This window comes from Cuculus canorus, chromosome 1 (genome assembly GCF_017976375.1).
Source record: "Cuculus canorus isolate bCucCan1 chromosome 1, bCucCan1.pri, whole genome shotgun sequence".
NCBI lineage: Eukaryota > Metazoa > Chordata > Aves > Cuculiformes > Cuculidae > Cuculus > Cuculus canorus.
In genome coordinates this window covers 126,471,763-126,498,971 of record NC_071401.1, presented here as the reverse complement: position 1 = coordinate 126,498,971, position 27,209 = coordinate 126,471,763, and the positions used below count along the sequence as shown (strand labels likewise).

The 27,209-nt window shown below is 40.5% G+C and overlaps 1 protein-coding gene across 5 annotated transcripts in view; it reads left to right on the top strand.

Annotated features, from left to right (window-relative positions):
* EPHB6 (EPH receptor B6) overlaps positions 1–27,209 on the top strand; it is an 88,759-nt gene that overhangs the window by 9,264 nt on the left and 52,286 nt on the right. For 4 of the 5 annotated variants that reach the window (XM_054050549.1, XM_009566669.2, XM_054050622.1 and 1 more), the window contains exons 2-4: positions 11,991–12,206; positions 22,501–22,565; positions 26,244–26,940. In XM_054050549.1, the coding sequence (XP_053906524.1) occupies positions 11,991–12,206; positions 22,501–22,565; positions 26,244–26,940 (978 nt within the window). Of the gene's footprint in view, positions 1–11,990; positions 12,207–22,500; positions 22,566–25,676; positions 25,839–26,243; positions 26,941–27,209 lie in introns of those variants that run through there. The other variant, XM_054050757.1, reaches the window with a different exon arrangement.

Genomic DNA, 27,209 nt, shown 5'->3' with positions numbered 1-27,209 from the left:
AAAAATATAACTTGGAAAACTTAAAGGAATATACAGACAGAAATCTTGCAGTTGACTGGGGACTGTAGGCCACATTGTCTAAAGATGCCCATCCACCTGTTTTAGTTTCTGTTATTATTGTCTCACCAGCAACTGGGACACGGACTATCTTCCTGACTGTAAATGCATCTTGGATGTGCTGTGTTATAACCAAGACTAGTTGGCATCCAAGGAAAGGAAGTGGTGTCTTGCACTTCCTGTGTTTTGGGTGTAATCCTTTGGTTTTGAAGTTGGGTTGGACATGATTATAACAAGAACAGTGAGCCCCAACATCCACACTGAAATATAAATAAGCCTTGCAGGCATAGAGGATGCAGGGTGAGCTCTGAGATTTCTGTTATTGCTTTCATTTACTAGTACAAAAAATAATGCAAATATCCATTAGAAAAAGATGCTATGAACCTGAAATATCTTTCTACTGTACCCTCCTTGGTCTTCTGTTTTCGTCTTAAGACTTTTTCTGTTCTACTGAAGTACTAGTGGCACATAATGTTGGTGTTTCCTGAGGGTAGAAACAAGGAACTTGAAATGCAGGATGGGAAGACCTGAGAACAGAATAAGCTGTTCTGCAGGCTCTGCCAGTGACAAGTTCAAATTGTTGGTGGCTTTCACTGCACATGGGCTCCCTAGGATGCTTTACTGAACTCACGTAATTGTTCCACCCAGTCATTCTCTTTCAGGTCATCTTTCTCTTCTTTGCAGCCTTGATTTCACCTCTCTTCTTTAAGCTGTTATTTCTACCTCATTGCTCTCTCAACTGTCTCCTAGACATGAGGCAATTTTGGGCCATATGATTCCTGAAACCAAAGTGAGAGCCTGGTCTAAGCCTTGAACAACCATGAATCGTTAGTGTTGTCCTCTAAATAAATATCTGTATTTCATTGACAAAAGGTAAAAGAAAATTAATGTTGAAGGCCAAGTCAGATGTTTGTGAAGTTGAGTAGGACCCTTGTATTCTTGGTTCTTGTTGCTTAGTTAAGTTGTTTGAAGAGCGAGACCAAGGTACCACAAGGGAAGGAGACTGAGTCTGAATGAAGATTATGGATTTGGAGTCTGAAACTGAAGAGAGTAAAACTGAACAAATAATCCATTTTCTTAAAGTTTTCCCAGAATAATTTCTAGGTTTCATCGTTCCCGTCTCTGTGTTCTTACAGTGCCTTGAGAGCTTGCTACCAAGGTAGCTCCGTAGTTGGTTGTTGCTGCACAGTGCAGTACCTCCTGCAAAAGTGAATATATAAATGGACTATATTTACTGTTGGCTGTGTGGTTCTGTGGAGTTTCGTCAGAGCAGTGGAAGATTATTTTGTAGTGTTTTAGTGCCTAATGGGAATATGAGGCTCAGACTAATGGTGGAACAGGCAAAATGCCTGTCTAGGCAATGAGTGGTCATATAAGGATGAAAACTGTGTGGTAGAACTTTTCTCTGAGCCATTTTCTCTCTCTCTCATAGCTTCCTAGTTTTGTGCATATATTTCCACATCAAAAGCTCTAATTTACATGCTGGAGCTAAAGCTTGTATATTGTATAGCTTGTTGGTGCAGTCAGCAGAATTTAAGGGAATCGGCTTGACTGAAGATAATTACTTATTCCCTCTTTCACTCAGGCAGTATGTTACATTACAGGCCTCTTTGAGGGCAACCTTATGAACTTGAAAACTGATATTTGCAATAGGTGTGAAAGCATAATGGGATGGAAACTAGCTGGTTATCATCTGCATGGAGCGCGGCTCAAGGAGGAGGTCTGAATAGCAAGATTAGGCAAACAACAAGTCATTAAAGTGATTATGCTTCAATGCTTTTCTGCCTTGTTTTACAAAGAAGCATTCTTTTCTTGTGTCTCTTAACAGGAATAAAAACAGTCATGATAAATAATGCTAATAGTTTTGAAAATGAAAGTAGCCTCTGTCTGCAGATGCAGACAGCCAACAATTTGAGAACCAAGCTCTATGACAGCCCAAGGCTGTAGAACTGATTAAAATGGAAAAGAAAAAAAAAATTAATTGTAATTAATCCTAAAATTATGAATCAGATTCTATGGAAACCCAAGTTGCCTCCTTGTAGACAGAGCGAAGGTTAATAAAAAGCGCATCACTTAAATGAGCATGTTCTAATATTATTAGTTCTTCTGTGGTCTTCTTTTTGTCTTTAAAATGTCCATTTCTCTCATAGAATGAAAGGCAATTTCAAAATACAGGGAATTCCCATGGAAGAGGAACATTGCCTTTTAACTGACTGTCACTGCTGCCATTGTCTCGTAATGGACAGCATAAGTTTAGATGCTGTGAATATAAATCACATGCATTTTCTGCTTATACTAATATTCCTTACTGTAAAAATCTCATAAAGTCGAAAGCAATATTAGAGATTAAGACAGTAACTACATTTTTACAAAAAATGAAGATTCTTTACTGCAGCTGAAGAAAATTTTAATCCTTGATAAAGGGCTTAGCAAACCTTTGTCCCCAAGGAGCAGTTTAAAAAAAGTATTCTCATTTTGTTCTTTGCCCTGCATTGTGTGTTGTGTAGTGTGTAGATCTTGGTTAATGTATTTCTAGACATGCCATGTATGGCTACATTCTCAATTTAAAATGGTAAACAGCATTGGTGTGAAACATCTTTTTTTCTTAAGCTTATTCATACCTCACTTTTGTAAGCCCCTCTCACTTTCCCTCCCTTCAGTTCTTATCCAGAGCCTTGATAGTGCCTTTAAGGCCCTTTTGCAGCTCTGTGCTTAGTTTGTTTATGCAGATTTGCAGATGCTCTCCAGACTTGGTCAGCGAACGTCAAGGTTATTTGTCTAATTTGTGACATTGCCTGTCTGGCTATTGCCAGCACTGTGCTTGGCCTCTTTATCTGTTCATGAGCAATCAGAACTTGGTATATAATAAAACTTTAATTTCAGATGAAAAAGAAGGAAGATCAGCATTGCTGAATAGTTGAGAACATGATTTTTGGGGTCATACTCTTTACATCAAGCATCCTTTTCTTAAATTCTGTTTGTGAAAGTTTTTTATATTCCTTCCCTGTCTTAATGCCAAAATAGTATGTGTCTTTTCTATTGTTGTTTTAAAACTTGTTCTATCATAAAATTACTGTGAAATTTGAAGAGTTTACTTAAACTTAGCTATCGCCAGTTGTACCAGAGAAACAAATATCAATTTTCCACAGAATTTTTTTTCACCTAGCAGTTAATAAAATAGCTGACTTCAGGGACACTTAAGTCAAACCCCCTAAACAGAAAATTCTGTGCGTAGGATTTTGGAAATACGGCGGTGTTGGGAAAGGTTTGCTGCTGTGCCATAGAGTTGCAGATTGTCTAGTGTTTTTCCTTTCTGAACCCTAATGTCTTCCTTTTGTACAGTTAGAAGTATACTTGTTAAAGGTAAATCATACTTGAAGTTGAAAACATAACGTTCATTTCCACACAGGTAAAAGTGCCAATGCAAGGATCTCTGCAGAGTTGTTATGAAAGAAGTTTGAGAAGTTTCCTGAGAAATTAGGATAAAATTGTTAAGAGCACAGTGAAACCGTATCCAGTAGGTTCAGCTGTTATCTTCTTTTTTCATTGAAGAAGATAAACATGATAGGCAGCTGCTGATTCTTTTTTTCCCTTTTCTTCAGTCTCCATTATTTACTGTATAGAAATTCAAAGACTAATTTCTGTATCACTCCAATTCCTGTTATTTTGGGGGAGAATTTCTAACAGTTGGACAAGTGATGGATAACATACATAATAATGCATGTCTTCACATATTTCATTCTATAACATTAATAATACGCTAGAGCTGGGATTGTGCTTCCAGGTGTTGAGTATAATTACTGTTGTTTCCTGGAAAAGTACATGAGCCATAAAAATTATCAGTTAGGTCAAATCCTCTGAGGTGGGAAGAGTGTTTATTCATGAGCTTTGTTGCATTTAATATGCATGTAATTCAAGTACCTAATAAGCGAGTGGAAGAAAGAGTGTGTATCTTTAATTATTTTTTTTTAATTGCAGTAGTTTCAAGAGATATGTGTCCATCTTATTAGGCTTAACAGAAACATAATGGGAAGCCGTTGAAAGAGTCTGTGGAAGCACAGGGCAGTGGTGAATGAATTTTGGTTAGGAAGATAAACTAAGGTCACAAGCAAAGCTTTGAGGCTTCTCTAGCCACCTGTGTGTGTCATGGCAGAGAAGAGAAATTGAGAGGAAAGCACCATGGTTATCAAAAGAAATGCTAACATGGCCATCTGTTTGGGTTGGAAGGCAGCATAAAGGCTAAGAATCTCCCAGGATAGTTAGACTGCACCTAAGGGCTTGTCTGAAGGGGGCTGCTTAGCTGTCCTTATCTCCCCTTTTTAATTAGCGCATACCTTAGATACCTTCTGAAGATGATTCAGCTCAGTCAAGTGACTGTAGAGTTTGTTTGAGTGACTATGCTTTTAATTTGGGCACCCTATCTGAGCCTCGAGGGCTTAATAAAAATTCATGATAATAAGCCTCTCTTCCCTGTAAGGGCTATGGAAGTTCTTGACTTGGCTCCCACTAGGAAATGTATAATCAGAGCATGGAAGATCAGCTTCAGGTCTCCCGGTGTTTCCATGGTAGAAACAGAAATAAACCCCTTTCTTTGGAGAGCATTAAAAATCAACCTTTGGATTGTCATTGTAAACTTAAAGAATCCCAAAAGACACAGACATGACCCTAATTAGATATTCTGTAAGAAACTAGTGATCAAGCCAGCTAGAGGAAATCCTTTATGAAGTGTGTTGTTGAGGAAGAATGTCTTTAAACTTAGTTATAGCTGCACACCAGGAGCTTATTTCTCTTAAAATTAATGTAATAAACAGGACAGAACATAAAATGTCCACAAGGATTTGTTACAGATTCCAGTCTCTTCTCAGGTATTTTTAAAGTATTTCGGAGCCATACAAAATAATCTCAAATAGTAACAGAGCATTGAAGGGCAACATACAGCACCTATTGAAATGATTTCTATATTTCTGTGCTGCCATATGTGCCCCAGTGATAGATTATTTTAAGGAAACCACGTTATCTTCATAATATTAAAACCCTGAACAATTATTTGTTGTTCTCCCTCCATTCACTTACTATTTGGGATGTAGAAAGATTCCTGGGAATAGCAGTTATTGTAATTATTGTCTAAGAAAGAAGGTAGGCAGTATTATGTCATGCTCAAAGGTTTTTCACAGGCATCGAGTGACAGCTTTTCACAACAGCATTGTGAGATTTATCCTAGTGAGATCCTTGACTGTAGCTGCAAGGGCATTTTGATGTGTAACAGTGTCATGATTCTCTGTATATCATGAATGAGAATGAATCAATTCCACTTCTTGTTCTCTGCATAAATGTGATTAATCAGTGTGCAGCACAAACTGGAGTAGTAGTTTATTGACTCTCCAAGATGTTGTACTCATTTATCTTTTTAATGCTTTTCACTGAGAGATAGTATTAAGCTGTTATGAGTCATAGTGTGAAACGTGCAAGAGGAGGAAAGACTGTGCCTGCAAAGGTACAGCATTTTTTCTGCCCTGAAGAATTTTTGAGGTGCATTTATTTTGCATCTAGATGCTTTGTGTACAATGGGAATCTGTTGAACTAAGTGTAGCAGAAGGAAGCTATACCCGTGTAATGATTTCTGTTGTGAAATAGGCCTAGAGGAGTCAGTTAACGATGAAGGAGGAAGAAGAATTATTGCAGTGTGAGGAAACAAAATGGTTTGGAAAAATCGTTGGGTTGAGAAGAATAGAAAGAGTAAAAATCTGGCATTATCGCAATTTCAGCTTCTATTAGTAGAACAATTTAAAATGTGTAAAAATACTTTGTTGCACAGGCATAAGTTTATAATGAGATACCAAAGGGAATGGATTGGAGTATACTTTCTAGCAACACTAATCTTGTATTTGTAGATGCTGGAGAAATCATAGACTCAGAAAAGACCTTTGAGATCATCAAGCCCGACAGTACCTGTTCGCTTCTAAATCATATTGCTTAGCACTTCACCTGCCTGTCTTTCAAGCACCACCAGGGATGGTCACTCAACCAAGTCCCTCAGCAGTCTGTTCCAGTGCCTGAGAATCCTTTCGGTGAAGGAATTTTTCCTAATGTCCAATCTGAAGTTCCCCTAGTGCAACTTGAGGCCATTCTCTTGTCCTATTACCTCTCACTTGGGCAAAGAGAACAGCACCCGCTTCTTTACAGACTCCTTTCAGGTGGTTGTAGACAGTGATAAGGGCTCTCCTCAGCCTCCTCTTCTCTAGGCTAAACAACCCCAGTTCCCTCAGCTGCCTCTCGTATGGTTTGTTCTCCAGACTCTTCACCAGCTTCGTTGCTCTTCTCTGGACATGCTCCAGACCTCATGTCTTTCTTGTAGTAAGAACCCAAAACTGGACACAGTATTCAAGGTGTGGCCTCACCAGTGCCAAGTACAGGGGCAGAATCACTTCCCTGGTCCTGCTGGCCACACTGTGTCTGATACAGGCCAAGAGGTCATTGGCTTTCTTGGCCACCTGGGCACACTGCTGGCTCATATTCAGTCGGCTGTCAACCAACACCCCCAGGTCCTTCTCTGCCAGACAGCTTTCCAGCCACTCTTCTCCAAGCCTGTAGCGCTGTACGGGGTTGTCGTGGCCCAAGTGCAGAACTTGGCCTTGTTAAACCTTATCCCGCTGGTCTCAGACCATCAATCCAGCCTGTTCGGATCCCTTTGTAGAGCATCCCTAACCTCAGGCAGATCAACACTTCCTCCCAGCTTAGTGTCATCCGCAAACTTAGTAAGGGAGCACTCAATCCCCTCATCTAGGTCATTGATAAAGATATTGAACAGATCTGGACCCAGCACTGAGCCTGGGGGAGACACAGGAGCAGTAGAGAAGTGGACCACATAGAGGTCAGGCTTGCAAGGTGCTTCCAAATGGCATGTCTTTCTGGTACTGGAGACACAGAGAAAACTTTGATTAGATGGACATTGATCTGCTTCAGTTTTCTTTCTTGCATTTTGAAATGCAGTTTGCACTAAAGCAAAAAAAAAATTTTATTCTCTTGACCACATGTTCAAAAACACAAGTGTTCTTCCAATAAGGAAGGCTGTCAGGAACTCTTCATTAAGAACTGACAATTTTTATACTGTGTTGGCAGCCCCATTGTTTCCATATGACTCTGTGCCTCTTGGGAAAGAGATACTTGGACAAATACTAGAGTTAGGATTTCTACAAAGTAGTGCAGTATGGAGCATCATCTCTGCAGTGCATCACACTCTAGTCAGCTTTTAGGGAATAGAATATTGGAACTCACCACCAGCCTCCTGTAGGAATTGGGGGCTATGGGACTAATAGTTCTTCTTGCTGCTTCTAGTTTTCTCTTAATTTCACAGAACTCAAAGGAACAGCTACATTCCATTCATGGAAACACCAAACCTGTCAGGCCTTCGTCTTTTCTCCAGGAGGCTGTGTAGTGCCTGAACAATCCTAGCTTTTTTCTTAATCCCAAAGGCATGCCTGAATTCCTCCTGCAGAACCCAGATGTGTGCATGGTTCAGATGAATGCTTGACTGCTATTCAATGTCAAATTCTGCAGGTGGTATCTGTCAGGGGGAATAGGGTCAATGTCCATTACTTTCTGATCTCTGGCTACATATTGTCTGCATACTAAGCTAGAACAACCTTCAGTGAAGGCCTGTCTAAAGATGTTTGAGTGGAATCAAAAGGACTGGAAATGAAGAGGTTTTCTTTAAAGTTCAGGTCCACCAGAACCTGTGGCCAGCAGAGAATGAATACAGTTTATCTAGTTGTCACTGTTCTTGATCAGCTCAGAGTGCCAGGCAAACCTAGAAGAAAAAAAAGCACTCCAACTTAAGGAGATCCTTCTTAGGTTTGTCATGTGCATGACCACTTCCATCAAGACTCAAGACATATGCCATTGGGGTACTCTGAAATAAGTAATTACACAAACCTGGAAACAAATCTGCTTCCCTTCTAATGAAAACACATGCACTGATGGAAGAGGATTTTGAATCAATACTGGCCCATTTAGTGCCCTGTGGCTCTTCAGGTGTCGCCACTGACCGTTGAACTTTGAGGGAATCCTTTATTTGCATAAGGAAACTGCTGCAGATATACTGTTTGCATGAAACACTTCAGGTTTGCCACAGTTTAAGTACAGGATGGGCACACAGCAGCCCCCTTTTGGGACAGGAATCTCACAAGCATAGGCCTGTGCAAGTGTCAGTTGTCCCAGTACATATGGGAGCGCTATTGCTATCTGTTCTGTATCACTGAGGATCGTTTGCCTAGGCACTGTACTGAAGTGTTCCTATTTCAAGATTGAGTTCAGAAAAAGTGAAAAATTTGAGCATTCTGGTTCTGTCTGGTGAGAAGAAGCAGGTTATAAACAGTGCCAGTTAAGCCAAGCATACTGTATTTCATATTCAAGGATTTTCAGCTGAAATGGTTTGTGTTTGTGGTCGTGTGTAGAAGCAGCTTTGACGTTCTGGGCAAGAGCTGACTCTTATGTTGAAGAACATAACAGAAGAGAGCAAGGAAGATTCTGACTATATGTAAGAAGGAAGAAAGAAATTCCCAGGAATGGTTCAGCACTGCTTGGAACAGTTGCCTAAAGAAGCTGAGGCATCTCCATCCTTGAGATTTTCAGAACTTGCCTTGGCAAGCTTCCTGAATAACTCTTCTCCCTCACTGGTTGCTCAGCTAAGAAACTAGAATTCTTGAAAATACTGGTGATGATTGATTGTCTTGTTGGGATCTTGAACACTATTAAATTTTGGTAGTCCAAATACCACAGTGATGATACCAAAGTAAACAATCATGATAGCATTGGTGAATATCATAAGCAGATCACCCACAGACTTAAATCTCCTGTCTCTTGGATCATGGTACTAAAGCAAAGGCAATATATAACTGTCTTTTCTGTCTGCTTGGGATCTTCTCTGTCTTATAGGGTTGAATCATTAAAAGACATTTGGATCCTCAAGAACTGTTATGCTTCTCGAGTGTTTTATGATTTTCAGGAACTGAATGGAATCTCCAAGAAGCTGGAGATCACTCCACCAGCCAAGGAAGTATATTCCCCAAAATGGTTTAGAATCTTTTATGGAAGGGTTAGCATAAAAAGGATTGACAGTTGGTACATGAATGACAAGTTCTGTGTAGCTGGAAGAGAAAGATGATGAGAAGGAAGTTTTTCAAAGGATCAGGTTGCAGGGAAGGTGTATTACTTTGCAGTTGGATTCAGAGGAAAATGGAAGATAGTGGATTCTGCAGCAAGGAGAGTTAATCTGTCTGAAAGCAGTTTTAGAAGAACAAACTGAGAAGACCATGGAAAGGTTCTTGTGTGGGCAAGAGAAGAGGGTTTAAAAGTTGGGATGGTTTGAGGTTTCTATTTAAGTAGTTTGATGTAGGGAAGAAATAGTAGGAGAACTAAAGAATTAAAGATGAGTGTCTTTGGGTGTAGTCAAATTCTACACACATCAAGTGCTGGGGGGGAAGGGCAGGGCACTGGTTAGCAATTTAGGTGACTGGTACTCTTTAATTCAGAGAAGCTAGTGCTTCCCTCCTACTCTCCCTTAAATGCTTCCATAACGTTCTCCTCTACCCTTCATTGTAGAGTAAGCATTTTTCGCTGAGGTGTAGAATCAAAAAGATGACCAATTTACATTTTTTAAATGCTAAATCAAAACCAGCTTTTTAGTTTAGTCACAGTTTATTTAAAGGAATAATAATTTTCTAGTCTAATCTAGACAAAGGCTGTATGATGCTTCATGAAGAGCAGTGCAACATTGCCAGCATTCAGGGTCTACCAGGATTAAGCAGAACAGATGTTTTAAGAGAGGTATGCAGGTGGGGACGGAAGGACAACGATTGGTTTCCTTGGAGCAAGAAATTGGTTTGTATCTGCTTCTTGGTAGCAGGGGTTTTTAGTTGTATGTCTTTTATGGAAGCAAACTGATTTCCTCCTTACATATTATATAGTAGTTTCAAGACTTTGCCCTGAGATCCAGTGTCCAGATCATATTGGGGTTCTATTTCCTGCTCTGCCACTTGTAAGGTATGTGACATTGGGAAAGTCTGAATCGTGGGCTGTTTTCAAACTTTCTCTGAATGAACGCAGTCTCTTTGAGTGAAGTGAAAATTTTCTTGAGTTTATTTGACCTCTGTTTCTGCATTTATTTGCCTTCAAGATAAATGCTTAAAAGTCATCTCTCAGGAGTTAGCTGACCTGAAAAGAAGGCTTTTAGGTGTCGTAATATTATAGGTTGACTGGCAGCACAAATGCTGAGCATTTATGTCTCCACATAGGCTTGATTTTGATGTATTCAGTCTAGGTTTTGGTGGCTCAGGCAGTAGTCTTAAGCCCTATTCCTGGAGAGCGCTGCTATGTGCTTGGATAGTTCTTTCTGTAAATAAGAGTTTAGTGATCATTCAGCCTGGAATGTTCTTTGTTTTGCAGTTTCATTCAGTGGTGTTTTTCATCTGTGGTGTGTACATTGCTTCATAAACTAATATGCAGTACCTGTATTACCTCCATCCTCCTAGTTAATCTTTGTTTTTCCTCAGTTATTTTTCTCTTTCCTTAACTTATTTTTCTCTTTCCTCAACTTATTTTTCTCTTTCCTCATAAATTTCCCATCAAAGCTTTTGCTTTTTCTCGAGGTTTCTTTAGTTTCCTTATATTTTAGTGATACCCAGGGTACCTTTGGTTCATCTGTGTTCTGTGCTCTAGGTTCTTGTTAGGAGCAGTGTAGTAGAACTATTCCATCCTGCCCAGTAATTTCTTTTCCTCTTTAGTAAATCAAATCAGATCACCCTCTGTTGCCTTTGTCATACTCCCCAGCCTGCTTATTTCTCTGCTATGCTGAACTTGCTGAAATCCCCCATTGCTAGGTTTTCAGATAATTGCAGTGAGGCTGCCTCTTCTAATTACAACTCTTTTCTCCCCTATTTTAGCCAAGTTATTGAGCCATTTCTCTATGTTGCCTGAGACACTTTTCTTTCTCCTTAGATACGCTTCAGTGTCTCACTGAAAATATTGAGATGTTTTCAATGCTCTGTGTGAAGAGCACCTAAAGAAACAAAACATATTGACTATTTTCATGTAACCTACATTTTGCCATAATATACCTCTGGATAGCTGAGAATTGGGTAGTTATAGCCTGAAATACCTTGCTTAAGGAAATTACTATGCTGGACTGATCTAATGCAGTGCTGCTCCCTCACTGTGAGATAAGCCTTTATGTCAGATCCTTAATGGTGGTGGAATTTTCTTTGATTTTGTTTGGTTTTTTTCATGCTTAAGATAATAAATTTGAACTTATGTGCCATTCTTGGCTGTAATGCAAACTCTCCTCACAACATTTGCTTTCTCACATGTTAATGGGAAAAGTACTATCCAGCTTCAGCAGTGTTGTACAGTTATACATTTAAAGATACAAATGCCTGCATCTGAAATGCAGTAGGCAAGCGTGTCATCAGTGCAGATTTGTATTGTCATAAATGAAAAAGAAAACTCTCTGGTCATGGCTACTGCCCTGCATAGTCCTGAAAAGGCAAAGTATAGTTATAAGAGACAGAATTTGGAAAGCATAGAGGAGAAGGGGAATGTAGACCTTCCAAGAGACATTACCAAAGATGCAAAGGATCAGGACGTAATTAAGAATACAGCCTATATTGTAGGAACACCAATCTAGGATCCCCATTCTCACTGGTCCCATAAATGTCTCAAAAGCTGTGTGTACAGTACAAAACAATTGGGACTGAAATCTTGCAGGATGGGAGATGTGGGTATATGGAAGATACTGGGTCTGTACTACTCTTTTTCACCTGTATCTCAGAAGTAATAAATGATGGAGTGGGTGTATAAAACCTGCCAGTTCTGTATTATTGTGACCTGATTTCTGTTTCCACCTTCTATTTTTTTTTTCTTTTTTTTTTTGTAACCAGTATTTCTATGTGAAGGCCTCTGTGGTTTAATTTGGGAAGTTATTAAAACACTCCAAGATATCTCTGACAATTTCAAGGGAGTGGTGTGTGGTTTTTGGAGATGGTATCTGCAGAGAATATTCATGGATTCTAATGCTGGCATCAGTGCAAGAAGAGTGGCGGGAATGGGTCGGCTCTGGATGTTCTGCTTCTTTCATCTAGTCACCTCACTAGAAGGTAAGAAAAGATTCTATATATATATAGTGCAATGACTTCACAAAGTTTTCTCTAGAGAGATTAAAAAACAGTGTTCTCTCCAGTTTGCTTATCCTAGACCGGATGAACACTGAGCATGTCTTTCTGTTTGATGCTTGATCAGTATCTCATGAGATGTAAAAAGATATTAGTATTGTTTATAGTGGGACAGGCAATCCATCTTACAAAGGACATTAATGAACATTTTTACTAGCCATCTCAGAAGTGACAGACTCCAAGAATAAAACTTTTACCCCACAAATAAGCTCCTTGTTTATGCTTTGCATATAATTTATTCTTGTGTTCCTGTTCTTACACCATGTTTGTTTTGTGAAACAATCTCTTGATGTTTATGCTGTTCTACAAGGCAGCACTCAGTGGGCTAAAACCAAGCATTTTTGTCTCCGCCATCTGAACAATTTGCCTCATATAGCAGAGATGGAGAGAATGCTTTGCCTTAACATTAAGAGGCAGTTTGTGTTGAGCCAGCAAAGAAGAAGAGGGAGAGAGCAGTGAAGACAGTACTGAGAAAAGGTGGGCAGAGGAAAAGAGGGGCCAAGAAAATGGAAGAAGTAAAGAACAGATGATGGGAGGGAGGGTGATGAGAGCAGGAGATAAGATGGGAGAGAGTTAGAGAAGGGCGGATGTATTGTAAACAATCCTCTCATTTGTTCCAAGAAATATCCTTGCAGCTACTGTGCTCGATGGACCGCACTGCTTTGTGATGAGCATTCATCTCTTGTGTATGTGAAAGCCTCTGGGAAAAGAGCGGAGGGAGGGGGAGAACCAATGGGAGACAAGGAAGGAAAGACCTAGAGGGAGGGAAAGGACAGTAGTGTGAGCTCAAAGAAAAAGAGGGTGGAGAATTAAAAACTACTGTGTTTTTCTTATTAATAATGAAGAGGAAATCTTGCTAAAGTATCCCTTCTCTTAACAGGAGGGGAATGGAATGGGAGAGAGTTCAGAGAGGACGCAATCAAAGCAAGATTTTAATACAAATTCTTAAATCTCTGCGACTCTGTTAATTGCTGATTTAAAAATTATCTGAGAAACTACTATATTATTCCTGGTAGAGGAACTGAGATAGAAAAGGGAGAGGAAATCCATTGTCTGCAAACATGAAGTGATGCTGTAGAAACTGACATTCTTGGAATTCGGGGGTCACTCCTCTAAGTCTGTAGAGATAAAAGAATTTAGAAAACACTGTGTGATACAGCTTGACAGATCACCTGGTTGAATTGCCTGCATTAAAATAGGACAGTAAAATATTGCCTGTGGAGATGAAGCAGTAAAGGTGCCTGTGAGCTGAATTTCAGCTCCCAATTGAGAGTCAGGAGAGTCTGCACCTTTTATTGTGGCTACTGCATAGTCCATGGATTGATTGCACTCTAAAAGCTAATAAGCATCTCAGAGGTAAGTATTTTTGTTGTGGTAAAAAGGCAAAGAAGAATTATGCATTAGGAGAAGGAAAGTGTGATGATAACTGTATAGAAAGCTTTGCTCTGCTACAGAGCTATCCATAAGGAACCAGAAAGGCCCATGACCATTTTTATTACTGTATATAATAGAAACCTGAACTTCAGGTTCCAGATTTAAGGTGAAAAATGTAGGGAATGCCCAGTTTTGTCTTTAGCTTCTGTAAGTTTAGAAGTTTTACATAAATACGTCTCACCTCTGACTGAAGAGGATTGACTGAGTGGGAAAATCAATGAAGGTAATTTTTCTTTCAAGTGTTTCTCAGGCATTTGAGTTAGATTTGAACAATCTGAATGTAAATCACTTTTTGTCTCAAACTAAGCTTTATTAGAAATTTTCTAGCGGGAATGGTTAAGAGCAGAAGGAGAAGCTGTAGAGAGAGGGAGAAATGTAGCTGAAGTATTCAGACTATCTTTCTTTGCATTATGAAGAAAGCAGGCACTTCTATGCAGAATGCTTTTCAGATATAAGGAGGGCAGTACTCATTAAGAGGAACTAATAGGACTTTAAACCCCTTCATGACTCAGAAATAAAGAAGTTCTGTAAGCAGTTGAAGATGATTTTGTTGTTATTGGAATTATTAGGCTGAACTTATTTTCTACTGATCTAGGTTTTGAATACGACAATTTCACTAGAAATGAGCATGTCTGTCTAATTTTTAGAATACAAAGAAACTTGCATGGGAAGCAGGAGGGAAGGCTGTTTTGGAAATGGAAAACATTTGTAATCATATTTTGTCTTTATAGAAGGAAACAAGATTGCACAAAAGTTTTCATTAAGATTGCGTTTCCCAATATTTATGGCTCTGCAAGAGTTTATAAGGTTTCATTGTTTATGAGCTATGTGCTGGGTGAAAAAATAGATTTTGTTTCCTTTTCTCAAAAATGCATAAAGAAATACACGGATATTTTACTTTTGTATCTGTATATGTATGTAATTACTGCCTACGGTTTATCATTTAACATTTTTGTAGGTTAACCTTTCTAATTGTAAAAGTTAGTAAAGCATAGAATTTAAGAATGCTTGATGGGCTATGGTCAAATAGCTGAGAGCACGTGATAACTTGTTAATGAAATAGGGCACAGACTTGAATTTTCTGTGGAATATCGGTTTTGGTTTGACTGATTTATAAATGTTTACAGCTGTAAACACAATTGGAGTTAATTTCACAGAACTCATTAAACGTCTTCCAAAGGAATGTGATGCTCTGCATGTGAGTGACTGCACTTATTTTACAATAAACTCTCTAGCCTGCAGAATGGTTGTACAGCCTCTCTAAGTATCTTCTGGAAGTTCAAAATATGAGGAGGAACTTTTTGCGTTAAAAGTATCTCCTTGGCAAAAGGGAGTATTCAGGAGAAAGGTTGTGGTGTCAGGCATTCTTATATAATTTTTTCTTCTGTCTTTTCTATTAATTTGTTGTCATCGTGGGTTATTGAAAAATAATGTATTGATTGCTGAAATTGGCTTGACCTTGAAGTGGAGAGGAAACTATTCTTTCTTCAAAAGTAGTCTTCACAGTCAAAACCACCATTGCCTTTCGGTTTATTGTATACAAAGAAAGGTCAAAATGGATGTTATTTTACTTGGGGGGGAAAAAAAAGTAAATTAACTTTTTACTTCAGTTCCTCATGACTCAAATGAGTTACTAAAATCCTAGCAAAGGTTTTCTGTTATGTTCCTCTCGGTTCTTTCCTGACACCTCCCTGCATGCCAAAATCTTTGCCACATGGTTGAAAACCCAGACATTAAGAAGGGAATGCGACTGGGCTAAATGTGCAGGTTGTTTTTAAGGGGAGCAGTGTCTGGGTTATCTCATTGTTAAGTCTCAGCAGCTCCACTTGATTTCTTTTCTCCCATAATAGATTCCTCTGTAGTCCCTGTGCTAGGACATCCCTGTTCACAGGTATGTACCATAGCCCTACACTGAAACTGTTCACAAGCTGCAGGCTAGTTTTCACTGCTTGGAGGCCAGTAGAGGCTATTCATGCTGTAATTAATACTGATTATATTCAAGGCTAATTAAAGCTTCAAAGACAGGGAACAGCGTTCTTGTAATATATGCTATCTGGGACTTCAGCAAAACTTTGGAAGACCCAAGCTCAATTTTTAGTGTTTATAAAACAAAAATAAGTAGAAAAACATAGATGAACTTTAGAAATCAAACTGTACTATCATCAGAAGTAGCCAGTTTGATGGCAGTGGCAGTTGGATAAGTTCTAGACTCAATAGTTTGTGTTTGCAGAATGAATCTCTTAAGCCCTGGAAGAATGTTTCTAGGAAAGTTGTAGATAATAATTTAATTTGATGCATAGTAAAGTTGAAACTAAGCATTTAATGTCTTTTTTTTTTTTTTTCACTTCCTGATATCTGTGTTTCCTGACATCAGCAGAGGAACTGTGTAACATGCTAATACTGGCAGTTTCCCTAGAGCTTTAGCAAAAGAATAGAGAAGGAAAATACAGTCACTGATAAAGTTTAAAAGCAGTGCTACCTTGCAAATAGCTGTGTATTTCCTTATCCTAGACCATTTGGCTGTCCTTTCTCTCTTTTGCAGATTGTACATAACTTCTGAGAGGGGTGTGAGAATTCTTTTATCAAGATGACAACTTCAGTGATCTGGTAGTGTCAGCATTTTGCTGAAACATAGCAAGTAGTTAAAAAAATATTATACTTCATGGAACTTAGTACATATGAATCACATTGGCTCCAAATAGGTTTTTAATTCAGTGTGAATACAGAAGTAGTACAAGAACATCCATTGCAGGAATGACTTCAAAATATAGGTTTGTCCAGGAAAACAGTCAAACTCATTTGTCTCACATTGGCTGGTTTTGTATCCTCTTATATTGGGAGCATATTTTATATGCTGTAACTTGTTTTTTCCCGTTAAGTCATAGCTGAACTGTAAAGATATTTTTTGATAAAAAATAATCAGCAATCTTTGTGTTGAGTAGTTCAAGTTGGATTTTTTAAATTTTTTTTTGCTATTTTTGTGTACCTTTTTACCTATTTCGTCAACTCATTCTTGAAAAATAAAATACTTGTTATTGTTGCATGTGTCACTAGCCATTAATACATTTACTTTGCCAAAATAGCTGTTTAGTTTTGGAAGAAGTTCAAGTATGTTTAATGCTTCCCAAAGGTTTCACTGTGTTCTGTCTCTAAGTGATAGCCTGCATATATAAATATATTTGTTCAGTTACATAATAAAAGGCTCATCTCCCCAAACTTGAAGGAGCACAGAGGAACAAGGAAAAGCAGGGGAACATGAATAACCTAATAGGGAAATAAGCACTCTGACCCACTTATTCCTAGGGCTGTCACAAGAGCATCAGCCCATTCAGTGGGAACGTGGCTCATTAAGATAATAAGTCAGTGGAAGTGCTCTCTGGAACACCTTGCAAATTGAGAGGAGTTACTGCCAACAGGGTTGTGGGACTTACTGTGGGGTGTAGGGAAGATCTTTTGGGGCTTTTGCAGAACTTCCTGTGGGTTGTTTATAGGAAGAACCATAGGTGTGGAAAAGGAGGGATTAAGGTGTTTTTGGGGAGGATCAAGTGTGAGCAAGTAGAGACATAAGAGGCATGTCAAATGTAAACAGGCTGCTGATCAGTATGGCTATCAGGCCTTGACCCACACCTGATCACCACAGTCTATCCTACCTTCTTATTAAATTCAGTTTTTCACTAGTTACCTGGGGCTTTATTTTGTGAGTTTGTATGTTTATTGATGTTTAAATGCCAGCAACTGGAGTTGAACCATAGGTCATAGGGGCCCATATGTCAGTGCTGCTAGCAACTGCAGAGTCTGGAAGGGACGAAAATCAAGTGCCAGGAACTTAAGTTGGACCACAAGATAATGGCATCTGTGCATCTGTGATGCCAGCAACTGAAATGAGCTAGCTTATATGAGTGACTCTGTGATCTCTAACAAATATCAAGCCAGACTAGCTGGTTAGTAGAGTAATTGGGTTGCGAAGCCAAGGAGAGACCAGACAATCTGGGGGATGGATGAGGCACTTGTTTGTATGTGTGTGTGTCTGAACAATACAGCTGGAGGAGCTATCTGCTGAGGGGTTCAGGAGGTCCAGGACAACTACTGGGGGCAACCGTAAGTTCTGTTTGTTTTTTTTTTTTTAGAGTCCTGTCTGTATATTGTGTATCTCAGTGCAGCTGGAGACAAGACGATTCAATGGCCGGCTCCTGCATGGGGTGAATGTCTAAGGCCAATTACTGAAGGGATCTGTAGTGAGTGAGTGAGTGTGTGTGTTTGTATGTGTAAGTGGGAATCTGTGAAGTGGAGGAAGCGCTACAACAACTGAGTTTGGGCCCTGGGGACTCATGTCCAAGTGCCAGCAGCCTAGGAGACCAAGAATCCAGGACCAGCTACTGGGGAGACTGCATGCCTAAGGCCAGTTAGTTGAGGATCCGTAGTGTGCCTCTGTGTGAGAAGGGATATGTTGGTGAGTGAAAGCGTCTGAACTACTAGGAACAGGAGTGAGGCTTCAAGGTTCAGATGCTTCTATGTGCAGGTGCCAGCAAATGAGACCACAGATCCAGAGGTCAGCTACTGGAGACTGGATGTTTAAGGACAGTTATTGCAGGGATCCATGTTGTATATAAATGCATATATATTTCCCACTAACAGACCTTCATCCTGACCAGCCAGAAAGGGGAGCAGGGTGAGGCCGTTGGTGGTGCTTTTTCTGTTTGCGTGACTGGTGAGTGTTTCTGTTGGTGCTGATCTTTGTCGATGGCCACTTGTATATGTACAGTGTCTGCATGTGTTTGTGTGTGTGCCTATTGGGAATACCGACTCATCCCTTCTATTGCTTGGACCTGGGGAGATGGAGCTGCAGAAGCCTTGCTTTTATGAGGTTACTGGATTTGGCAACCCCTTACAATATCTTTGCACAAGCCGAAAGGTTGCTTTTGCTTTACAGCCCTCTTAGAGAGCATTCAGTCCTCCTACTTGTTCACATTCAAGGCATGATCATACAAGGCAGAATAAGCCCAGTAATATTTCAGTTCTTTTTCAAGAAGTCTCTTAAGGCTTTGCTGCTTGGGGCATTCAGCTGCATAGCAAAGCGAACCTTCTGAATGCTATCTTTTACCCTAATGCCATTTGCCTTATCTAGCAATGTATGTGTACTTTTGGATATATACAGAATTCTACTGTAACTTGACCTGGACTATGAATTGAGATGACCTCTATACTCCCTTCCAGCATTTTTCATTCTGTGATTCTATGTTCTGGTTATTCTTGGCAACAGCTTCTAATCCTACATGTGAAAGGATTCTTTCACTGTCTTTTCAGGACCAGCTTTCTTCTCAGCAGCTATAGCTTGCCTGGACTTGGGTTGTATAATTTCTTCTTGCACCACTCCACTGTTAAAACACTGAGGACAAGTGCTCTTCAATCCAGAAAGCTGTTAGGCAGTCTCTACCTTCATGAAGGTTGTCCAAGAATCAATCATCCTTGGGTCAATTGTCATCTTCTTGCGTCAGGGGAATATTTGCCTGTAACAGGAGCACTGAAGTGTCTTGCTTCAAAGTATAGAGTAACCAAAATCTGAAAATCATTAAAATGTCTGTTCTGAAAATCCTGATCTCTAATAGCAGCTTCCCACCTCTGCCCAGTTGATCTTGATGTTGACATCGTAGTATAGTACAGCCCACGAGATTGCTTTGTGGCACAAGTATATAGACTGGTACTAGCATAAGTAATTAGTATATTTTTTTTCACCTTTTCTGGCCTGCAAGAACAGAGGACACAGATGAGTATGTTGTTAATTCTAAATATTGTTTTACAAAGAGTGTAATGAATCGATTTTGCTCTGCTATAAAAGATTATGGTTTTTTTTTTAGCTAAGGAAGAGAAATACAGGAGAAAGATCAGTTATTTTCCTCTTCTTTGAACTAAAATAGCAGTCTTAATATGCTATTGGAATTTCATTCCTCAAAAATGTAAGATTAAAGCAGGAGTCAAAGAAGAATTGTCATCATTTCATGTGTTTAAAAGCTTCCAGATTGCTCAGATACTTTCATTATTCCTTGTTTTTAATCCAGAGTGGAATATTATTCTGTTGATATTCTGAGATCACCTCAGTAAGTGTTGTCTCAAGCAGCACTGTGGACTGCCATGGGTCTGTGTCTGATCTGATCTTGCAAGAGCCTTGATTTTGAGCAAGTCAAAAGGGGTGTAAGCTGAACAGATCATTGCTATCTGCACTGAAGAGCAGCAGAATACTGGTCTGGTCCAGCACAGAGTATGTGGAATGCTACATCAGTACTAATAAAGTGGCAGAGTGAACGCTTATACCTGCGCACTGCAATGTAGTCATTCATACTGTTAAATTATTAGCACAGACAACGGTTTGGCCTATGCCTAATAACCTTTTCCTAAGCAGTGCCCAGGTGCAGGTCAGAGGTTAGGATGGACCAAGGACCATTCCTGATTTGAATATGAGCCGTACTGTGCCTGTTTGCCTCAGAATTAGAGATTAGTCTAACAGTGTGTTATATTTGTGAGCGTACATGTAGTTAGTGAGAGTGGGGAACTGGTTCAAGGCATACAGCCAGTAGGAGGGAAAAAAAGAAGAAAAACATTGAGGGACTTCAGAGTGCAGGTCGCCAAATAAGATTTATGCACACAACATTCTTCTGTACTTTTATTATTTTTAGAGCTTCCTGACTTAAAATATTCACTGTGACAGGGACAGTTCTGTCTGCTGTAGGCTTCCTGTACCTGTTTGCCTGTGAAAGATTCATGTGCTTGATAAAAATACCTTGGTCATTGATGAGAAGCCATCTGGAGAATTGTGCTTCCTGCTAGTCATGGCAGAGCCCAGGCTGCTAAGCAGATCATCTTTATTTTCTCTTTTCTGCTTTCCTTTCTCACTTTTTATCTGGCTTTCCATGCCCTGATAACTTTTCTCTATTTTATTTTCTCCAAGTTTCCATGGGGTAGCTGCCTTATACTGTGCTGAGTGGGACACTCAGACCTGATTAGAAAAAAAGTTCATTCTTTGTTGAAAAATGGCTTTGTAATATTATTCCAGCATATCAAAGCCATCCCAGTGGCAAAGTACTGACATGACAGAGTGCAACACTTGCGTCAAACTGTGCAATTCAGACAGTAATGTGCATGGGGGAATGCCAAGTCCTTCTGCTGCCAGGACAACCTTGGAGAGGACTGTGCCTCAGGGAGGCATAGGCCTTTCACAGATGTTTTGCCTCTCCGAGGAGCCGTCTGAGCTGAGCTATCCTTGAGTACTGAGCTCCTCAACATTTCCTATGGTGTGTTAGGTAATTCTAATGGGTTTGTGCTTTAGCTGTAACCAGTAGCTCCTTTCAGTTCTGGCAAGCGAGCCCCGGTATTTTGCACTGCTTTTGAAGAGAGGAACTGCATTGGCTTCTCAGGAAAGCCTAAGAAATGGAAGTTCTTCTACAGGAATATAGAGGACATCAGTTCAGGGGCATTGATGAAACCTGAGGTCTGGATAAACTTGTTCACTTGATCATGTTTGCTTTATGATGAGTCTAGTCTCTTCTTTCTGCTGATTAATGTCGGGTAAATCTCCAGGAGCATTGATAGGGACAGTGAAATCAGCAATCCGTAACTTGGAAACAGAAACTATTGAGGATCTGTCCTGCATAAAACATGGGAGAATGATATCATTAAACCTTTGCAAGAGGAATGATAAATCCTGTTTGTAAAGAAGCTGGGTGTTGCTGTTGGATTTTGGTTTTCTCTGGGTTTTTTTTTTTCTTTTTTTTTCTAAACAAAGCAATGAGACAGAAAAATGAAAGTTAAAATAAGCAAACAAAAGAAATTGACTTTCCAGCTTTTAAGAAAAAGCAGTCAATTTGTACAGTATGTATCAACACATGTAAATACCTATTTTTCTTCCCCTATTTCCTTACTATAAATGTACACAGTAAAGCTCACATCCTTGCATACCAGTAACTTCCAGGGTTGTCTCAGACCTTAACATTCACTTCTGGAGAATACTAGGTATGTAGCTTACACTTTCACAATCTCTGCTTTATTTCTTTGTACCTGAACAGAGGATAGCATCTCCAAGAGCAGTCATGTCTAGTGTCTGTACCCATTGGTAGATTAAAAAACAATGGAAATGCACACTGGTTCTGGGAATAAGCTAGGCCTGTGAAGTTCTGCACGGGCCCTTCTCCTGAGCAGTATAATGCTATTTAAGTATTAGACAATTTAACGCTGACTTTCTGATAAAACTGGACTCATTTAGAGTTTTGCAGCCTAGGGCCCACAAAATGAATCTATCACAGAATCAACTACATCACCATCCTAAACTCCCGCAAAAATTTGTTTCCAGAGCTGGAAACAAAAGTGTCTTAGCCTTGTGCCCACATTTACACCTGCAAATTAAATGTGCTGTCATGGTCCTGAGGAGGTTGGCGTGCATTCATATAACTCATCTCTCTGTCCCACCCTTTACTTTCTGAAAAGAGGGTGGTCCCATGTGTGCTGCTCATTATGGTAACTCTGCTCCACATTATCACTCTTCTTACACTTTGTCTGGGAAAGTTTTCATCTGGCCAGAATATTGCCAAACAACTTACTAACCATGAAGTAGCATGATTATGTGCCTAGTGCCTCTGCCCCTGTCATGGCACTGCTTAATTTACTGCTATGGACATAGTCTGTCATATATAATCTATGAGGGATAGATAAGATTTTAGCCTGACTTGGAAAAACACAAAATGCTTGCTTATTTATTTATTTATTTATTTATTTATTTATTTTTAAATCTAAACAGAAATACTTCTGGATACAACTGGAGAGATGTCAGAGATTGGCTGGACCACCCATCCTTCTGATGGGGTAAGCATTTCCTTTGTCCTTTTCTTGGCTGCACCTCTGCTGGGAAGGTGTGTGTGCAGCTGATGAAGAAAGGGAAACTGGAACCAATGAGTCTTGTGTATGGATTTTGTACATATGAACTATTTGAACACAGTATGGTGTTCAAAGACAGATTGTTAAGAGAGGAGGATACTGAGTGGGATACTATTGCCACCTCCTTACCGTCTTCCTTCCACCATTATTCGGTAATGCTAATGAGATCTCCAGCCATTCCTCCACACAGACTAACCAGAGTAGAATAGCATAGCATAGTTTAGTACAGTTGGAAGGGACTTACAAAGATTGTCTAGGCCTGACCACTTGAGGGCTGAAAAAAGTTAAAGCAAGTTATTAAGGGCATTGTCCAAATGCCTCTTAGACACTGATGGGCTTGTGACATCGATCACCTCTCTAGGAAGCCTGTTCCAAATCAGAATTGAGCCCTGAGGAACCCTGCTGGTGACTAGTCACCAGCCAGATGTAACTCCATTCACTACAACCCTTTGAGCCCAGCCATTCAGCCAATCCTCCACACAGTGCACCATGTACCTGCTCATCACACAGCTGGACAACTTGTCTGGAAGGATGCTCTGAGGGACAGTATCAATATCCTTACTAAAATCCAGGAAATCTATATCTGCCGCCTTCCCTTCATCCCCTAGGTGAGTGACTTTAGCATGGAAAGATAGCAGATTAGCTAGATAGGTCTTTCCCTTTGTGAACTAACTGCCTTATTCTCTAAACGCTTTTAATAGTACCCATAATTTTTTCTCCATAATTTTTCCAGGAACTGAGGTTAGACTAACAGGTCTGTAGTTTCTTAGGTCTTTCCTGACACGCTTCTTGTAAACTGGAATAGTACTGGCTAGCTTCCAGTGAGTAGGGACCTCCCCAGACTCCCAAGATCTTTGTTAGATGATTGAGAGGGGTCCTGCCATAGCATCTGCTAGGTCCTTCAGCATTCTGGGATTAATCCCATCAGGCCTCATGGACTTGGGAACATTGAGCTGATACAAATAGTTCCTTAAAATTCCAGCGTTCTCAAATAGAAAGTCACTATTCCTGTATTTGTGATTCTCCGGCTCAGGGGACTGAGCAACCCACAGCCTATCAGAATTATTAAAGACTGAGACAAAAAAAAGCATTGAATACCTCCGCTTTTTCTTTATCCTTATTAGTCAGGTGACCACCTTCAAGAATTATCTGTCCGATGTTTTCGTTAGACCTCACCTTGCCAATAACATAGTTAAAAAAGCCTTTCTTGTTGTCTGTTGCAACACTGGCCAGTTTCAACTTTATCTGAGCTTTGGCTTTTCATGTTTCTTCCTTGCATGTACTAACTGCAACTCCGTAATCTTCCTGCGAAGTTTGACCTTGCTTCCAAAGGTCCATTTCTTTTTTATCTTGAGCTCCATAGACTGGTCTTCTGCCCAATTTGGTCAATTTCCAACCCACTGGAATTGCCTGCTTCTGTGCTTCTGAAAGGTGGTTCTTAAAAATTGGCCGGCATTTATAGACTGCCAAACCTTCAAAAGCAGGTTCCCAGGTTACGCTGCTAAGTAACTCCCTGAATAGTTTAAAGTTTGCTCTCTTGAAATTCAGGGTAGAAACTCTGTTGTTCTTTTTTTCTCATTACACTGAAAAGTTTAAACTCATCCACATTTTGACCGCTGTGGCAAAGACAACCACCAACCATCACATCTCTCATCAGTCCTTCTATATTCACAAATCAGAGGTCTAGGAGGGCATCTTTCCTAGTTGGCTGAGTACTTGTGACAAGAAATTTTGTTCCCCAGACTTCAGGAATTTCACAGGTTTGTGTGTGACAGCAGTATCGTATTTGTGGTTCATGCCTAGGAAGCTGAAATCCCCCATAAGGACAAGGGTTACTGATCCAGAGATTTCTACTAATTGCCTATAGAATAACTTATCAGTGCTAACATCATAGGTGGGTGATAAGTAGTAGACACCGACTACATCATCTGCTTTATTTTCCGTTCCCCTAATCCTCACTTAGAGATTCTCACCATATCATCCCTAACTGCGAGACCTGTACAAACAAATCTCTCCGTTATTTACAGGGTAATTCCTCTACCTCCCTTGCCCTGCCTGTCCATCCTGAGCAGCCTGTAGCACTCCATCCCAGCACTGCAATTGTGGGACTCATTCCATCGTGTCTCACTAATACCACTGATACCATAGCTCCAGGAAACTGATCAACGCTTCCAGTTTATCCTGTTTGTTTCTCATAGCGCCTACATTGGTGTACAAGCATTTCAGATGTGCTCCTGAGCCCTCCTTGCTCCCAGGAGCAGCATAAATGTTCCCACTAGCACTGCCACCCTCAGGCAATGCCATGCCAACCCTTGGTTTACCTTCAGCTCTCCAGTTGGTATCCCCTTTCCCCATCAGTTACAGGTTAGAGACTTCTCAAACAGTCCTGCCAATTTAGGAGCAAAGACTCATTTCCCATTGGGACAGGTGGATTGCATACCTTGTGCTTCAAAGACTCTTCAGTGGTTATAAAACCAAAAGTTTTGATGGAGGGACCAGTTCTGAAGCCACATACTGGTATCTTGGGATCTCTGATTTCTTCCAGAGTCTCTCTCCATTACTGGGAGGTTTGTGGAAAACACTACCTGTCCTCCTGTATTTTTTAGCACTGCTCTCAGGACTCTGAAATCTCTTTTGATCGACCTTAGACTTCTTGTTGCGACTTTATTAGTACCCATGTGAAAGAGAAGGAGGGGACAGTAGTCTGAAAGTTGTACTAAGCTCTTCCATCATCTGATGACATCTCTAATCCATGCCCCACAAAGGCATCAAACTTCCCCAAAAAGAGGATCTGCACTGCAGATAGGTGCTTCCATTTTGCACAGGAGGGAGTCACTAGGGACCATAACTTGGTGTTTCTTCTTGGCACTGGTATTAATGCAGGTCTTGTTGTGAGGAGTTGGTCAATGTGACCTTGGCAAGACTGCTTACACATATTCCTTTTCTTTTATCTCATTATGTGCTTCGTCTGTCATACCCGAGACCTCATACCTATTCTGCAAAGCTAGTTGAGAGGCTAAGGAGGAGTTTGTCTTACAGGTCTGTGCAGTAATCTGCTCCCATCCATCTCTGTCCCTCACTTGTGCCTTCCTCCTGGCACAAAACAGATCCTGGACCACCATGATGGCCACGCTGAGTTGGTTTGTGTGCATTGGAGATGGCAGAGCACAGCTCCAATAAAGTGATAAAGTTGAGTAAAAGGTACCTCTGCTTTAATGTTTTCTCTAGAGAACAGTGTCTTGTTTCACTGTCTCATTTGTTTGTGTTGTGCATTTTGTCTCTGGAGATAAAGAGGTGGGAAAGTAGGAGGAAAGAAAGTGTGATTCTAATTTTAGGATTCTCCATGACATTTGACAGGTTTGCATAAATTGTGTTTTCTGTCACAACAGTTCTTGCTTGCAGGCTTAAACAGCTCTTTGCCGGGCCATAGTTTGTCCTGCTTAGAGTGCTGTGCTGCACATGCTATTGGCAGGTTCAAGTCTTGTCATAAACTTGGCAAGAAGGGAGGGGAAGAAGTCCTGTTCTGTATTTCTGTATTGAACACTGAATCCATAGGGTTTTTTTTACTATTTCTTCTTCCTTTTCTTCCCCATGTATCCATGATAGTGGGATGAGGTAAGTGTCCTGGATGACAAGAAGCGTCTGATCCGAACCTTTGAAGTCTGTAACGTGGCTGAACCAGGTCAGAATAATTGGTTGCGTACTCACTTCATAGAGCGACGCGGAGCTCACCGAGTCCATGTCCGTCTCCATTTCTCAGTGAGAGACTGTGCCAGCATGCGGATTGTGGCCTCTTCTTGCAAGGAAACTTTCACAGTCTACTACCATCAGTCAGAGGCTGACACAGGCTCTCAGGAGCTACCAGAATGGCGTGAGGGCCCCTGGACCAAAGTGGATACTATTGCAGCTGATGAAAGCTTTTCCCAGGTGGACAGCACTGGGAAGGTGGTAAAGATGAATGTTAAAGTACGTAGCTTTGGGCCACTCACCAAGCGTGGCTTCTACCTAGCCTTCCAGGACTCAGGAGCCTGCATGTCCCTGGTGGCAGTCCAAGTGTTTTTCTACAAGTGCCCGGCTGTGGTGAAAGGATTTGCCTCCTTCCCTGAAACTTTTGCTGGAGGTGAGAGGACTTCACTGGTAGAGTCACCAGGAACGTGTGTACCAAATGCTGAAGAGACAAGCATGACTGGGTCTTCAGGTGTTCGGTTGCACTGCAATGGAGAAGGGGAGTGGATGGTGGCCATTGGACGATGCAACTGCAAGGCTGGCTACCAGCCTGTTGATGGTGAACAAGCCTGCCAAGGTGAGAGACCCTTTTCCCCCACTCATTAGGCAGGCACCTGGCACTTCTTTGTTGGTTCTCTGTATTAGCACTATTTGGTATTTGCCAAGTTCACAAAGCCAGGAGATTAAATCATTTGCTACAGAGAATGCTTACTGGCAGCCTCTTCTGACACTTTTAGTGCCTCAGACTGGAGTTGGAGTGACCACTTCTTGGTGCTAGGAATATAGTTGGAAACTCTACTTAGCCAGCCTGTCAAGCTGCATGTACAGATTTATCAGGATTTGTAA